The sequence below is a fragment of the Podarcis bocagei genome (genome assembly GCF_964188305.1).
Source record: "Podarcis bocagei genome assembly, chromosome: W".
In the NCBI taxonomy this organism is placed as follows: domain Eukaryota; kingdom Metazoa; phylum Chordata; class Lepidosauria; order Squamata; family Lacertidae; genus Podarcis; species Podarcis bocagei.
This window is the reverse complement of record NC_138131.1, coordinates 94,168,551-94,185,253: the sequence shown is the minus strand read 5'-3', so window position 1 is coordinate 94,185,253 and position 16,703 is coordinate 94,168,551. Positions and strand designations below refer to the sequence as shown.

At 44.4% G+C, this 16,703-nt stretch overlaps 1 protein-coding gene across 1 annotated transcript; it reads right to left on the bottom strand.

The window, feature by feature from the left end:
* Positions 1–9,918: 9,918 nt before the first annotated feature.
* Positions 9,919–12,379, bottom strand: LOC308578367 (UDP-N-acetylglucosamine--peptide N-acetylglucosaminyltransferase 110 kDa subunit-like). Its single transcript, XM_081178634.1, has 2 exons — positions 12,211–12,379; positions 9,919–10,113 (listed from the first exon to the last, which is right to left on the bottom strand). Exons 1-2 carry the CDS (start codon positions 12,355–12,357, stop codon positions 9,922–9,924), a joined length of 339 nt encoding a protein of 112 aa, XP_081034760.1. The 5' UTR covers positions 12,358–12,379; the 3' UTR covers positions 9,919–9,921.
* Between the last annotated feature and the right edge of the window lie 4,324 nt (positions 12,380–16,703).

The following is a 16,703-nucleotide window of genomic DNA, read 5'->3' as shown; positions in this document are numbered from 1 at the left end:
AACAAAGGGTAAAATTGGAGACATAATAGCTGAAATGTTTAATTTAAAACAAATTGCTGAACATGATTTGGTAAATGGGAACACAGGAAAGGGAGAGGCGAGGGGGGTCAAGAAAGAGGGTTATGGAAGTTTGGTTTAACTATGTTGTATGTTTTATGTCTGTATTTTTGTATCGTATTGTTTTTTGTTTTGTGTGATTTCGTTTTTTTTTGTCTTTTACTGTGAAAATTTAATAAAATATCTTTAAAAAAAACATAAAAAACAAACAAAAACACCAATTTGAAATAAGCCCAATCAGAGCTTTATCATCTTCTTTTTATGTAGATGGAACCCAAAATACCTTTTTCCATTGGTTTGGGGTGATTCTGGCGCACACCCAAATAACACCATGCGAATTGAAAAAAGCCCAATCAAAGCTTATATGTCCTCTCTCTATGCATATGGAAGCGAAAAGATGGTGTTGTGTTATTTTGGTCTCATTACACACACTTTGCGATTTCTGTGTCAATGTGCATTAAAAGCAAAAAACACGAAATGAAGTAAACGCAATCCAAAATTCTTTTTTCTATGTAGTTGGAAAACAAAACAACCTGTTTGGCTTTGTTTAGGCTTATTGCACCGCTTTGCTATTTGTGGGTGAATGAACACCGAAAGAGCAATCGAAGCTTATTTGTCCTTTTACTATTGAGATGGAACCAAAACACCTATTCTTGATTTGGGCTGGTAACAAACAGGTCACCTGCGATTTTTGGTTGAATGTGCATTCTAACCCCAAAAACACCAATTTGAAAAAAGCCCAATCAGAGCTTTATCATCTTTGAATCATAGAATCATAGAATCATAGAATAGACAACTCATGGTGGAATAGACAACTCATGCTGGTAGCTTCGAGAACACTGTCCCACCATCTCGTCCTCCGTTGTCCCCTTCTCCTTGTGCCCTCCATCTTTCCCAACACCAGGGTCTTTTCCAGGAAATCCAGGAAATGCTGGGTGAGATCCCATGGACAGTAATACTAAAAGGAAAGGGAGTTCATGATGGCTGGGAGTTTGTTAAGAGGGAGATAGTAAAAGCACAACGTCAGGCAATACCAATGAGATGGAAACATGGAAGGTGACCTAAAGAAGCCAGGGTGGCTATCTAAATAACTTTTAACTGAGTTAAGATTAAAAAAGGATGTGTACAAAAACTGGAAAAGGGGGGAAACCACCAAAGAGGAATTCAAACAAATAGCCAGCACGTGTAGACACAAAGTCAGAAAAGCTAAAGCACAGAATGAACTCAGGCTTGCTAGAGAGGTTAAAAGCAACAAAAAAGGCTTTTATGGGTATGTTCGTAGCAAAAGGAAGAACAAAGAAACAGTGGGGTCACTCAGAGGAGAAGATGGTGACACAGAAAGGGCTGAACTCCTCAATGCCTTCTTTGCCTCAGTCTTCTCCGATAAAGAAAACAATGCCCGACCTGAAGAATTTGGAGCAAATGATTCAGCAAAGGAAACACAGCCCAGAATAACTAAGGAGATAGTACAAGAATACTTGGCTAGTTTAGATGTATTCAAGTCTCCAGGGCCAGATGAACTTCATCCAAGAGTATTAAAAGAACTGGCAGATGCGATCTCAGAACCACTGGCAGTCATCTTTGAGAATTCCTGGAGAACAGGCGAAGTCCCGGCAGACTGGTGGAGGGCAAATGTTGTCCCTATTTTCAAAAAGGGGAAACGAGAGGATCCAAATAATTACAGCCCAGTCAGTCTGACATCAATACCAGGGAAGATTATGGAGCAGATCATTAAGCAAACAGTCTGTGAGCACCTAGAAAGGAAGGCTGTGATCACCAATAGTCAGCATGGATTTCTGAAAAATAAGTCATGTCAGACTAACCTGATCTCGTTTTTTGACAGAATTACAAACCTGGTAGATGAAGGGAACGCAGTGGATGTAGCCTACCTTGATTTCAGCAAGGCATTTGACAAGGTGCCCCATGATATTCTTATAAAGAAGCTGGTAAAATGCGGTCTTGACTATGCTACCACTCAGTGGATTTTTAACTGGCTGACTGACCGAACCCAAAGGGTGCTCATCAATGCTTCCTCTTCATCCTGGAGAAGAGTGACTAGTGGGGTGCCACAGGGTTCTGTCTTGGGCCCGGTCTTATTCAACATCTTTATCAACAACTTGGATGATGGATTCAAGGGCATCCTGATCAAATTTGCAGATGACACCAAACTGGGAGGGGTGGCTAACACCCCAGAGGACAGGATCACACTTCAAAACGACCTTGACAGATTAGAGAACTGGGCAAAAACAAACAAAATGAATTTTAACAGGGAGAAATGTAAAGTATTGCACTTGGGGGAAAAAAATGAGAGGCACAAATACAAGATGGGTGACACCTGGCTTGAGAGCAGTACATGTGAAAAGGATCTAGGAGTCTTGGTTGACCACAAACTTGACATGAGCCAACAGTGTGACGCGGCAGCTAAAAAAGCCAATGCAATTCTGGGCTGCATCAATAGGAGTATAGCATCTAGATCAAGGGAAGTAATAGTGCCACTGTATTCTGCTCTGGTCAGACCTCACCTGGAGTACTGTGTCCAGTTCTGGGCACCACAGTACAAGAAGGACACTGACAAACTGGAACGTGTCCAGAGGAGGGCAACCAAAATGGTCAAAGGCCTGGAAACGCTGCCTTATGAGGAACGGCTAAGGGAGCTGGGCATGTTTAGCTTGGAGAAGAGGAGGTTAAGGGGTTATATGATAGCCATGTTCAAATATAGAAAAGGATGTCATATAGAGGAGAGAGAAAGGTTGTTTTCTGCTGCTCCAGAGAAGCGGACACGGAGCAATGGATCCAAACTACAATAAAGAAGATTCCACCTAAACATTAGGAAGAACTTCCTGACAGTGAGAGCTGTTCGACAGTGGAATTTGCTGCCAAGGAGTGTGGTGGAGTCTCCTTCTTTGGAGGTCTTTAAGCAGAGGCTTGACAACCATATGTCAGGAGTGCTCTGATGGTGTTTCCTGCTTGGCAGGGGGTTGGACTCGATGGCCCTTGTGGTCTCTTCCAACTCTATGATTCTATGATTCTCTTCTCATGAGGTGGCCAAAGTCTTGGAGCCTCAGCTTCAGGATGTGTCCTTCCAGTGAGCACTCTGGGCTGATTTCCTTCAGAATGGATAGGTTTGATCTTCTTGCAGTCCATGGGACTCTCAAGAGTCTCCTCCAGCATCATAATTCAAAAGCATCAATTCTTCGGCGATCAGCCTTCTTTATGGTCCAGCTCTCACTTCCATACATCACTACTGGGAAAACATAGCTTTTACTATACTGACCTTGCTGGCAAGGTGGTGTCTCTGCTTTTTAAGATGCTGTCTAGGTTTGTCGTGAGATGATTACCCCTCCTTTATTGCCTGTTCCGGGTTGCCCAACCACTACCCCAGAGTCCTCTCTTGGCAGATCAAGAGGAGCAGGTGACGGCAAAGGCGGCCGGGTTTTGAGCTGGGGCAGTCAGAATAAGGTCCACTCTCGATTCAAAACCCTCAAATGTATTTGATATCATTGATTTTTCATTTCTATTCCTTGCAGATCATCTCGTTGTTTTATTGCTACAACCAAGGGCTGATGCAAATTAAGAGGATAATGATGATGATAATAATAATAATAATAATAATAACAACAACAACAACAACAACAACAACAACAACAACAACAACAACAACTTTTATTTGTATCCTGCCCTCCCCGTCCGAAACCGGGCTCAGGGAGGCTAACACCAAATATGTAACACTGTTATAAAATCAAGCAATAACGAAATTACCTCCTGAAAACAAGCCAGGATCAAATTCAAATCCAATTAGATGGCTTTCCGCAGGATTAGGGTTGGGAACAGTAAACGCTCATCAGGCCCAACTCTTATATGGGCCTGTGAGAACACTGGGAGGCCTCTTTCATACTAGTCCTTACACAAAAAGAGAAGGGGAGTCAGGTTGAACCAAAGGCCCGGCGGAACAACTCCATCTTACAGGCCCTGCAGAAAGATGTCAGATCCCACAGGGTCCTGATCTCTTTTTTTTTTATATATAAATTTTTTATTGGTTTTACAGAATTTTTTAAAGACAAACAAACACCTAAAAAGACATACAAACACGTATAATTTCATAACATTTTTTCATAAACCTCTTTTCCGGGACTCCCCCATATCCCCCCTTTCTGCATCCCAATGTCCATAATTTTTTAGCAACTTCTAAATATTCCTTTCCAACCTCTGTCGTCTTAATCTTTTCTATAATCTGGTCTTATATCACTGTATCCCTTTTTTCCTGAAAACCTCAACATTCTAGCATTCATCAAGTTTATAATAGTCCTTAAGATAGCTTTTAAATTTTCTCCATTCTTCTTCCGCCGTCTCTTTTCCCTGATCACGGATTCTGCCTGTCATCTCAGCCAATGTCATATAGTCCATCACCTTCATCTGCCATTCTTCCAGAGTGGGTAGATCTTGTGTCTTCCAATACTTTGCGATGAGTATTCTTGCTGCTGTTGTAGCATACATAAAGAAAGTTCTATCCCTCTTTGACACCAATTGGCCGACAATGCCCAAGAGAAAGGCCTCTGGTTTTTTAGGGAAAGTACATTTAAGTACCTTTTTCATTTCATTATAAATCATTTCCCAGAAGGCCTTAATCTTCGGGCATGTCCACCAAAGGTGATAGAAGGTACCTTCAGTCTCTTTACATTTCCAACACTTATTATCAGGCAAATGATAAATTTTTGCCAGCTTGACTGGGGTCATGTACCACCTGTAAACCATTTTCATAATGTTTTCCTTTAAGGATATGAGTTTCTTCACTGCTTTAGCTTCCACTGGAGACACCCATCTGGGGGTTTTGTTTTCCAACAGATCTTTATATCTTATCCAAACATTAAACAATGCTTTTCTGACAATATGATTTTTAAAGGCCCTATGCAGCTTAATTTTATCATACCATAGATATGCGTGCCAACCAAATGCATTATTAAAACCTTCCAAATCCAAAATGTCTGTGTTCTCGAGGAGCATCCACTCTTTCAGCCAGCAAAACGCTGCTGCCTCATAGTACAATTTTAAGTCCGGCAGGGCAAAACCCCCTCTTTCTTTAGCATCTGTCAATATTTTAAATTTGATTCTGGGCTTTTTGCCCTGCCAGACAAATTCCGAGATATCTTTCTGCCACCTCTTAAAACATTCCATCTTGTCAAGAATCTGCAAGGTTTGAAACAAGAATAACATTCTAGGCAATACATTCATCTTAATCACTGCAATTCGGCCTAACATTGACAATTTCAAATTTGACCATATTTCTAGATCTTTTTTAATTTCTGACCAACATTTTTCATAGTTATCCTTATACAAATTCAAATTTTTAGATGTCAAATAAACCCCTAGGTATTTCACCTTCTTGACCACCGTCAACCCTGTCTCCTCTTGGAATTTCTCCTTCTCCATATCTGTTAATTTTTTTCCTAAAACTTTAGTTTTTTGTTTATTCAACTTAAATCCGGCTACCTGGCCAAACTGTTGGATTATTTCTAGCACCTTTTTCGTACTAGTGTTTGGCTCTTGCAAAGTCAATACTAGGTCATCTGCAAATGCTCTTAACTTGTAATGTTTAGCTCCGACCTGTACACCTTTGACCTGCTGGTCATTTCTAATCATATTCAGCAACACCTCCAGAACCAAAATAAAAAGCAATGGGGAAATTGGGCACCCCTGTCGTGTTCCTTTTTCTATCTTAAGTTCCTCAGTTATTACATTATTTACAATCAACTTAGCTTTTTGTTCAGAATATATTGCACCCATACCATTCTCAAAACCTTGGCCTACCCCCATCCCATGAAGATTCTTTGTCATAAAACTCCAAGAAATATTGTCAAAGGCTTTCTCCGCGTCCACAAAAATCAATACTGCTTTAGTATTTATATTCACCTCTAACTTTTCCAAAATGTCTATTATATTCCTTACATTGTCTGCTAGGTGTCTTTTTGGGAGAAAGCCTGCTTGGTTCTTATGAATCTTTTCCATCAACACTTTTTTAAATCTTTTTGCCAAAATGTCTGCAAAAATTTTGTAATCCACATTAAGTAGTGATATTGGGCGGTAGTTCTTCAATTGAGTCTTTTCAGTCTCTGTCTTTGGTATGAGTGAAATATACGCTTCTTTCCATGATTCAGGTGCCTTTTTTCCCTCTAGAATCTCATTACAGACTTCTTTTAATGGTTGAATCAACCACTCCTTCAAAGATTTGTAGTATCTGGAAGTCAGTCCATCTGGTCCTGGAGATTTGCCCAGTTGCATATTCTGAATGGCAGCCTCTATCTCTTGTTCTGTTATTCTCTGATTCAGATCCATCTTACTTTGATGAGAGATTTTTTGTAATCCATATTTGTCAAGGAATTTATCTATATCTTCTTCATTTTGCGGTCCTTGAGTCCCTTTTTTAAAGTAGCTCAAAAAGCAATTTCTAATTTCATTAGGTTTAGATATGTTCTTTCCATCCACTTCTAGGCTTGTAACTGTATTTAGTTTCTGCCTTTTCTTCAATTGCCATGCCAGGAGTTTGCCACATTTATCTGCCGATTCAAATGTCTTTTGTTTCATTTGCTTTATCTTCCATTCAATCTCTTGGTTCATCAATTCCATATATTGTGCTTGATATAACTTAATCTCTCTTAAAATCTCCTGGGACTTTGGTTTTACTCTTAATTTTTTCTCTCCTTCCTTTATCTTTTCCAAAATCTTTTCCTTTTTCTCATTCTGTTTCTTCCTCTTTATTGAGTTTTGTTGAATCAAAAAACCTCGCATCACAGCTTTGCTTGCGTCCCAGATCACTCTTTTTTCCACATCGGCCCTTAAATTTATTTCAAAATAGTCCTTTAAAGTTTTTTGGGCCTTCATGAGGATCTCCTTATCTCGAAAGAGGGTGTCATTCATTCTCCATCTAAATTGACCAGTTGTTGTAAGTTTCATTTCCATCTTCACAGCGTTATGGTCGGAGCAAGTTTTTGGGCAGATTTCTACCTTCTTAATCTTTGGAGCCATCCCACTAGTAATCCAGATTTGGTCGATTCTGGTCCAGGTCGTCATTGCTTGGGAGAAAAAGGTTCCCTCTCTCTCAAGAGGGTTCCTTGTTCTCCATATGTCTATTAAGTCCATATTTTCCATCATTTCAAAAAAAGTCTTAGGAAGTCTCCCTTCCTTGGTAACTGTCAGTCTTTGTGCCTTGTCCATGTTAGTGGAGACCACACCGTTCATGTCTCCCATAATTATCATATTATAATCCAGATAGTCCGTCAAAGTTTCATGAAGTTTCTTGAAGAATTCAGCTTTACCTTCATTTGGTGCATAAATTCCAACTATCAAAAATTTTTCTCCTTGTACTTGTATCTCAACTGCCAAATATCTCCCTTGTTCATCTTTAAACATCATTTTTGGAGCCCATTTCTCTTTTACATAGATCACAACTCCTCTTTTTTTGACTTTGTCTGATGAGATAAATTCTTGTCCTAGTCTTTTGTTTATAAGTAATCTCCTGTGAGCTCTGGTTATATGGGTTTCTTGTAGGCATATCAAATCCAGTTGTTCTCTGTTCAGAATATGAAAAACTTGTCGTCTCCTCAAAGGCATATTGAGCCCATTACAATTCCAACTAAGGAATTGCAGAGCCATCTTGTTATTTTTCTGACACTCCTCCAACAGCTCCAAGTTGTTGCTCTTCCTCTGATGGTGGTGGAATGTGTCCAAACGAAAGATTCAAAATGTCTATTGCTCTCCTCTGTTCTGCAATTGGGTCCACAGTTCCCTTCTGTAGGTCCTCTCGGTTTCTTTCCAAAAATTTCTCTTTGTCTTGTATAGTCTTTATTTTCACCTTCTTCCCCTTGTAATCGAAAGACAATCCCTGTGGAAATTCCCACCTAAAGAGGATGGTATTCTTCTTTAACAAAAAAACCAGATCCTTATAGAAGGTTCTCAGATCCAAGATATATTTTGGGATGTCTTTAAAAATCTGTACAGCTGAATTTCCAATTTGCAAGGCCTTTCCAAAATGTAGTCTTAATATTTTGTCTCTTTCTTCCTTGGATCTAAGGGTAATCAAACAATCCCTCGGGGTCTTTCTGTTCTGTTTTTTACCCAGTCTAAACGCTGTTGTGATTTTAAATTCGTCTTCCTCCAAATCTTCCCAGCAGTCAGCAAACTCTTGTGTTAAAAACTCCATGAGATTGTCACCTTCGTTCTCTGGAATTAATCTCAATTTCAAATTTCTCTCTTTTCTCTGTAATTCCCACAAAGCCAGAGTTGCGCCATGCTCGTGCACCTTTTTGGCAATCGGTTCTAAGTTCTCTTGAGTCTCTCCAGCAATAGCTCTAGCTTCTTCCGCAATTTTACGTGTTGCAGAATTTTCCTGGACCAATTTGTTTATAGATTCTGTGTTCAGATCTAATCTTGCTGATAACTCTGTTAATTTTTGTGTATTTTCTGAGTTCTGCTTTGTTAGAGTCTCCAGGGATTGGTTTATCTTAAGTAAAGCTTGTGTCACAGCATCCATGGAGACAGCTGTCACTTTTTCTTGTCCTGTTATTCCTGTAGGTCCTGTAGGGGTTGCGCCTGTAATCGAGCCTCTCTTCTTTTGTTGCTGTTGCTGTTGCTGGTGCTGTTGTTGTTGTCTAGTCTTAGCTCTTGTGGCTATCTCTTCTAGTGGACCACTCATGTCCCAAGGTCGTTTCCCACGGGAACCGTTTCCGGATGGAAAATTCCACTGTCTTGAGCTATATCGGCCTTTACTTTACCCTCTAGGGGGAGCAAATCAAAATGTCCAGATACAGAGACAAAGAAAATGTCCAAATACAAAAAGAAAGAAAGAAAGTTTAAAACAAGTATATCAGGAGGCTTGTAAATATAAATTGCAGCAGTTTTCCAGTAGATACTGTCTCAGCCTACTCTGGTATACTGTAGCAAAAGAATCCAGGAACTTTGTATCACAATGTAACCTTCACAGGGAAAAGTCAGTTCAGTGCCCTATTGTCTTATTTAGCAGTCCGTTTCAGGTTATTGAGGCAGCAGAAATTTTTTTCTTTTAAATAGATCATGCAGTTACTAATGTCTCTTTTGCCTCCCCTCTGCCCTGCTAGCTAGAGGGGAGATCTAAAGTCCAAATGTCAGATTTAATTAATCAAAGGCAATGTCTCTTGCGGATGCAGCTTTAAAGTTTCGTTGCTTTCACTTTCATGCAGTCGGGGGAAGGCAGACTTCCTTAATTTTCACCTCCCCGTTTTCAGCCAAATTTCCAGACTTTAGTTTCAAATAGACGTTCAGTCTTACTCACGGGTTTTTTCAGTCCGAAATTTACAGGAAGGAATCGGCGCTCTCCGCTAATAGCGACGCGGCTTCACCCTGCGGGCTGGGTAGCGATTCTCAGCACCGCGCTCCCCCGATGTCGTTCCGGAGCCTTTAAAAAGGCTCTTTCTGCGGTAAAGGGGGGGCGCTCCTGGTGCCCACCGAATCTCCTCGTTCACAGGCTTCCGCGCCTGTGATTTTAGGGGTCCCCCGCTTGCCGTAGCGGGTCAGACCCGAACTCGCAGAGCAGTCCTCCTCCGGAGCTCGGAAAGAGGACCGCCATTAGCGCTGGCGCCGACCGGAAGTCACCCAGGGTCCTGATCTCTTGTGGCAGAGAGTTCCACCAGGCCGGGGCCAAGGCTGAAAAGGCCCTGGCCCTGGTCGAGGCCAGCCTAATCTCCCTGAAGCCCAGGACCTCTAACATTTTTTTATTTGCAGACTGTTAGATCCTCCGTGGAGAGGCGGTCCTAGGCTGTATTCATTCGTTTGGCCCAACGTGGGGCTCGTACCCATGACCCCAAGATTCAGAGTCTCAGCGCTCTGCCGCCTGAGCTACTCACACAGCTGCCCTCTTGTGCACCTCACCTCAAATTTGTCCGAATTGTGCATGCCTGGGATTGACTGCATGAGATGGGAGGTGGGGTGGTTCCCAAAGTCAGAGCTCAGGTAGCCAACGCGGAGCCGGCCCTCACTGCCTTTCAGGTCCTTGGGGTGCTCGTAAGGCGGCTTGTGGAGCACGTTGATCTAGCAAGGGGATTCAAGAAAGCCGGGTTACGGAAATGACATGGGGGTGGGGGACATGAGGCCACATCTTTGAAGTTGTTCCAATGTTACAAATATACATACCTTTGACTTGACAGCCCAAGAAAGACATGCAGAAAATCTATGCTTTAACCGACTCTCCTCATTCCGCCATTTGAACGAATTTGGGCTCCACCTCCCTCCATGAGCCAAGAAGCAGGAAGTCATGTAGGCAGCAGGAACAGGGCATCCCGCCAGAATTCCCCAAGCCTGAGAGCACATACACGGCACCCCACCGAGGGAGGGACCAAGGGGGCAACCATAGACATCTGCCAAGGCAGTTTAGCAAGGCAGGTGTTCTGAATGCCCATCTCCAGACAAGTCCAGTGGGAAAGGACGTGTCAAGAGTTTTATTGTTCTTTCAGTGATGGAGATTTAAGGGGTCTGATAAAGGGACCTCATAGTGAATGCATAACCCTTGTATACCCCTCCTCATTTGTGATGTGCTAGTGATGTAGTGATGATGTATCAACGATGCTGCTTGAAGTGTATTCTGGGGGGAAGAAGGAAGTTATAAAAGTTGACATTGCCCCATGCTCGGGGTTCTTACTCCTGGGCAGACCTGTGGTGCAACAGTAAGAATCATGGTCTACTGACCACTGTTTTGCTCCAAATTACCGGGCTGGGACTTCCTCCTTTTACTGACAGCATGGACCCATGGGGGACAAGTGCCCCGGTGAGCTAGGCTGTCAAGGAGTCACTCACCCTGGAATTTTTTCGCTTAACAGCCATTGGCGCCAATACAGAGCAGGCTTCCTAAACCTTGGCCCTCCAGCTGTTTTCAAACTACAGTGCCCATCATCCCTGACCACTAGACCTGCTAGCTAGGGACCATGGAGCTGTAGGCCAAAAGCATCAGGAGGGCCAAGGTTGAGGAAGCCTGATAGAGAGCTCTACCTCTCTTTCAAATCAGAGCCGGCAAAGGCGGTGGAGTTCCTGCGCGGGTGCCTCGAGGCGGTTGGAGGGTGGATGGCAGCTAACTGGTTGAGGTTGAATCCTGACAAGACTGAAGTTCTGTGGTGTGTGGGTGGGTGGGGGGGACTCCCTGGTCCTGAACGGGGCAACTGTGCCCCTGAAGGACCAGCTGCACAGTCTGGGGGTCATTTTGGACCCATGGAGGCACAGGTCTGTTCTGTGTCCAGGGCAGCTCTATCTGGGATGCAGGATAAGACCCTCCCTGCCCACGGACTCTCTTGCCAGAGTGGCGCATGCTCTTGTTATCTCCAGCTTGGACGACTGCAATGCGCTCTATGTGGGGCTACCTTACTGCAATTAATCCAGAATGTGGTAGCCAGACTGGGGGCTGTGAACAGCCGCAGAGACCACATAACACCAGTCTTGAAAGACCTGCATTGACTCCCAGTACGTTTCCGGGCACAATTCAAAGTGTTGGTGCTGACCTTGAAAGCCCTAAACAGCCCAGCAGATGAAACTTTCCTCTGGTTGTCAATATTAAGAGGATGCCAGCAAGATCAAGCCTTTCTGTAAAATAAAGGATTTAAATCCAGTCTGACTGAGACCACATACCACCGGTCCCAAGAGATCTGCTTTGGCTCCCAGTACGTTTCCAAGCACAATTCATAGTGTCGGTGCTGACCTTGAAAGCCCTCAATGGCCTCGGCCCAGTAGACCTGAAGGAGCATCTCCACCCCGGACACCGGGGTCCCTCTCCCGAGGGCCTTCTGGCGCTTCCCTCCCTGCAAGAAGCCAAGTTACAGGGAAGCAGGCAGAGGGCCTTCTCGTGGTGACGGCCGCCCTGTGGAACGCCCTTCCATCAGATGTCAAAGAAATAAGCAATTATCTCACTTTTAAAAGACATCTGAAGGCAGCCCTGTTTAGGGAAGTTTTTAAATATTTAATGCTGTCTTGTGTTTTTAATATTTGGTTGGCAGCCACCCAGAGTGGCTGAGGATACCCAGACAGATGGGCAGGGTAGAAATAATAAATTATTATATATTATTATATATCCAAAGCCAACATGAAAGCATTCAAACTCTGACGGAACGGAGCGGCGCACACCTCTTCACAGCATAGACCCACCTTGTCCAGGCAAAGGTTCCCATGTCTCTCGGCAATAGCCTTTCGGAAGCCGTGAGACAGTGGATACAGCATGCTGTGATGGGGGTGCACCGAAGGGAGCCGGTTCTTCTCCAGCTGGTCAGCCACAATACTGACAAGCTTCTTCATTCTCTCGTCGTAATCGGTCCAATCACAGACGATCTGAAAGGGGGCAAAGAAAACCAGGGTTCTAGATTCAGGTAGGTAGCCGTATTGGTCTGATGAAGTCAAAATATATATAAAAATTGTCCAGTAGTGCCTTAGAGACCAACAAAGTTTGTTCTTGGTATAAGCCAGGCACCCCAAGCCTTCGGCCCTCCAGATGTTTTAGACTACAATTCCCATCATCCCCGACCACTGGTCCTGTTAGCTAGGGATCATGGGAGTTGTAGGCCAAAACATCGGGGGGGGGCGCAGGTTGGGGATGCCTGATATAAGCTTTTGTGTGCATGCACACTTCTTCAGATACACTGAAGCGGAAGTCCCCAGACCCTGATATACAGAGGGAGAAGTCCCCAGACCCTGCTATATAAGAGTAAGGAGAAGCCCCCAGACCCTGATATATAGTGGGAGGGTGAGTTGGGGTTTTTCTCCGAAGGGTAGTATGTGATAGGAATTTTATGGTTTTAGATATATAGTAATGCAGTGTTTCCCAACCGGTGTTCCGCGGCACACTAGTGTGCCGTGAGACACCGGCTGGTGTGCCGTGGGAGGGAGGCGGGCGAGAGGCGGCGGCGAGAGGCGGCAGGGAGGATCCGCGTCGAGCCGGGGCGGCTCCGCGGTGGTCGTGCCGAGCGGCGGGGCAGCGCGCGCAAAAGGGAGGAGCGCGAGACAGCGGAGGAGGAGGAGGCCGGCATGTCCGGGCAGCAGCAGCAACAGCAGCAGCAGCAACTCCCGGCGACGGCTCCTCCTCCGCCCGCTATCGCAGCCGCCGCCGCCTCAGCTGCCGCCGCCGCCTCAGCTGCCCTCGCTCTGCTGCCTCCTCCCACCCCGGCAAGGGGGAGGGAAAAAACTTTCATTTTTGTGCGTCCCTCCCGGCGTGACGCTGCGCGCTGACGTCACGGGGGCGGGGCTTTAATGGTGGTGTGCCGCGAGATTTTTTTCTGGTAAGCAGGTGTGCCGTTGCCCAAAAACGTTTGGGAAACACTGTAGTAATGTTCATAACTGCACATACATAGATCAGTACAAGAAGGCCGACCTGGAACCATTTTGATTCCTAAACTGACCAAATCCTTTCTCTGCAAGGTTAAAAATGGAAAAGCCTCCCCATTGTCTCTTCCTTTAATCTGTGTTTGAATAAGGTGTGAGCCTGTGACCTGGCCCAGGAAATAAGTATTTTAGCATTACAAAGGAATGGCCAGGCTCCCCAGAAAATCCAATCAAGTAACCTGCTAGACAGGAGATAAACAAGGAGAAGAGAAAAACAACATTTAAATTTCTGTGATGTAGGTGGGATGTATCTGAGGGGTGGTCTTAGGTTACACCCCTTCTGTGATGTATGCATAATGTTTCTGGGGGTGGTCCTGATCTAGAGAAGGGGAATTTCAAAAGTCTTTATAAGGCCTCGCAGGCCATTGTTCTGGGTCCTCTTCCTCTCCTGCGTGTGAGGGGGGTACCCTGTTGCAACAGATCAATAAAGATCAAGCTTACTAGCTGCTTTGCTTCTCAATATTCTCTGGTTGGCCTCTGTTATTTTCTCCTACCAATAGGGAACCTATGTAAGGACTCTATATGGGCTCTTGGATACCCCATAAGGGAAAAGGGCATATTTTTATTTACAACAGATGGCGACCACGCACGAAGGGACTTTTGGTTACCCGGATTCTGGAAACGAGGAAGGACTGGTTATCCAGCGTGCACCAGGCAGTTTGCCAGGAGGAATAACCAGTCTTCCATCGGTCCCAGGGTCTGGCAATAACTGGAGTTTCAGCGGGGCTAACCAGAGGAAGCAAATCTTGATCAGGCCGGCCTTAAAAAAACCAGTCAAGAGATCCCGGGATCACCAGGACAGCGCTTGTGAAGTGAGTATGAGTAGGAAAAATGGGTAGTGGGGTGGGATTCTGCAAACCACAGCAAACCTATACTTCTCAAATCCTTACTTCTTTCCTCACTTTAACTCTTGAAAAATTGCCTTCTCCTCCTTTCTGTCCCCTCGATCTCAACACCAGCCTTAGCCCTTCGGAGTATGCCCAGGCAAGGGTTGTGTGTGACTTCTTTCACTTAATTCTTTATGCCGACCTATTCCTTCGGAGTTTTGCCCAGAAAGGTCGTGCAATTTCTTCTGCACTGAAAACTATAATTCCCAAGACTATAACTCCCAGCGCAGCCGCACCTCTGCCATGGCGATCTTTGTTAGAAATGACCTGTGAACAGAGAACGCAAGGGCGCTGAATTCCTTTCCATCTTTCATATTCCAGAGTCTCAATCTGGCATTGCAAGTGTGCAAGCGTTCAGTAGGGACTCTGAGTTAGATTGTAAAAGGCAGGGAGGTTGCTGTGAGTTGTAGAATAGAGATTTGTCCAGGTATCCCCAGGTTTTTTCCCTTGGATCCCCAAGTTTTCCCCTCGGAGATTTGTCCAGGTATCCCCAAGTTTTCCCTTGGATCCCCAAGTTTTCCCCTCGGAGATTTGTCCAGGTTTCCCCAAGTTTTCCCCTCGGATCCCCAGGTTTTCCCCTCGGAGATTTGTCCAGGTATCCCCAGGTTTTTTCCCTTGGATCCCCAAGTTTTCCCCTCGGAGATTTGTCCAGGTATCCCCAAGTTTTCCCCTCGGATCCCCAGGTTTTTCCCCTCGGAGATTTGTCCAGGTATCCCCAGGTTTTTTCCCTTGGATCCCCAAGTTTTCCCCTCGGAGATTTGTCCAGGTTTCCCCAAGTTTTCCCCTCGGATCCCCAGGTTTTCCCCCTCGGAGATTTGTCCAGGTATCCCCAGGTTTTTTCCCTTGGATCCCCAAGTTTTCCCCTCGGAGATTTGTCCAGGTTTCCCCAAGTTTTCCCCTCGGATCCCCAGGTTTTCCCCCTCGGAGATTTGTCCAGGTATCCCCAGGTTTTTCCCATCGGAGATTTCTCCAGGTATCCCCAAGTTTTTTTGTCCAAGTTTCCCCTTTTCCGGACCCTTCGGAGTTTTGCCCAGGTCCAAAACCCTTTTAATTGAAAATGGGTGCACCTCAGTCAAAAGAAAAATAGTCCCCAGACCCCTGGCGTGAAAGAAGCCCAGTTGGTGCTTACTTCCCGCCTGGACTCTGACAGTCCCCTTCAATTTGTGTTTAAGAAACGTTTTTCCTGTGTTTAAATTGTACTTAGGTAACATCCAGCAGCTGCTTATCTTAAATGTGCCATCTAAAATAAGAATGCAAGCTTGCTCCAAATTCTAAATCTAAGGAAGCCATGTTGAACCTTATCAGTCTTAAAAACAAGACAAAATGGAGAATGGAGTGTGCAAATGTTTATTTGAGAGAGGCTCTAAAAGAGTTTTCCTCCCAAGTGGTAAAATCCTGTATACGTGCTACTTGTGTTCTGAAAGGAGGATTACCCCACCTCCTTTCTCTAGTTTCAGTGGGGAGGGTGATTTTAAGTCTAATGGTAAATGTTGTGTTGTAACTTTTGAGTTTGTGAGTACATCTGTGTTCCAGTCTAAGTTAACCTAATGTTTCTAGTTAACCTAATGTTTCTGCTGCAAAAGCCTAGTTGAGCCAACTGCTCTCTCAAGCTAAAATGCAGTGTATGTATTTCATTAAGCATATGCCTATGAAAGTATGGTGTTCCTTCTAAGAAAAATATCTGAGTCCAGTTTTAACTTTGATCTGGTTGGACAGAAGAGTTATTGTAAGGCTCCTGATATCAGTCTCAATAAGATGTCCTGGCCTTTTTTCTTAGAAAATGCCCCCCCCCCTTGTTTCATTCTCTCTTTCAGGTTTTTTCCTTCTCCTTCTTATTCTGTGCCAGGTGTTGTAAATAAAAATATGCCCTTTTCCCTTATGGGGTATCCAAGAGCCCATATAGAGTCCTTACATAGGTTCCCTATTGGTAGGAGAAAATAACAGAGGCCAACCAGAGAATATTGAGAAGCAAAGCAGCTAGTAAGCTTGATCTTTATTGATCTGTTGCAACAGGGTACTCCCCTCACACGCAGGAGAGGAAGAGGACCCAGAACAATGGCCTGCGAGGCCTTATAAAGACTTTTGAAATTCCCCTTCTCTAGATCAGGACCACCCCCAGAAACATTATGCATACATCACAGAAGGGGTGTAACCTAAGACCACCCCTCAGATACATCCCACCTACATCACAGAAATTTAAATGTTGTTTTTCTCTTCTCCTTGTTTATCTCCTGTCTAGCAGGTTACTTGATTGGATTTTCTGGGGAGCCTGGCCATTCCTTTGTAATGCTAAAATACTTATTTCCTGGGCCAGGTCACAGGCTCACACCTTATTCAAACACAGATTAAAGGAAGAGACAATGGGGAGGCTTTTCCATT

Bases quoted from the DNA above. Each gene is read 5' to 3' on its own strand.
- LOC308578367 (XM_081178634.1), bottom strand. From the start codon at position 12,357: ATGAAGAAGCTTGTCAGTATTGTGGCTGACCAGCTGGAGAAGAACCGG. The intron at 10,114-12,210 runs GTGGGTCTATGC...TCCCCTTGCTAG, and splicing joins GGAACCTTTGCCTGGACAAG to ATCAACGTGCTCCACAAGCC.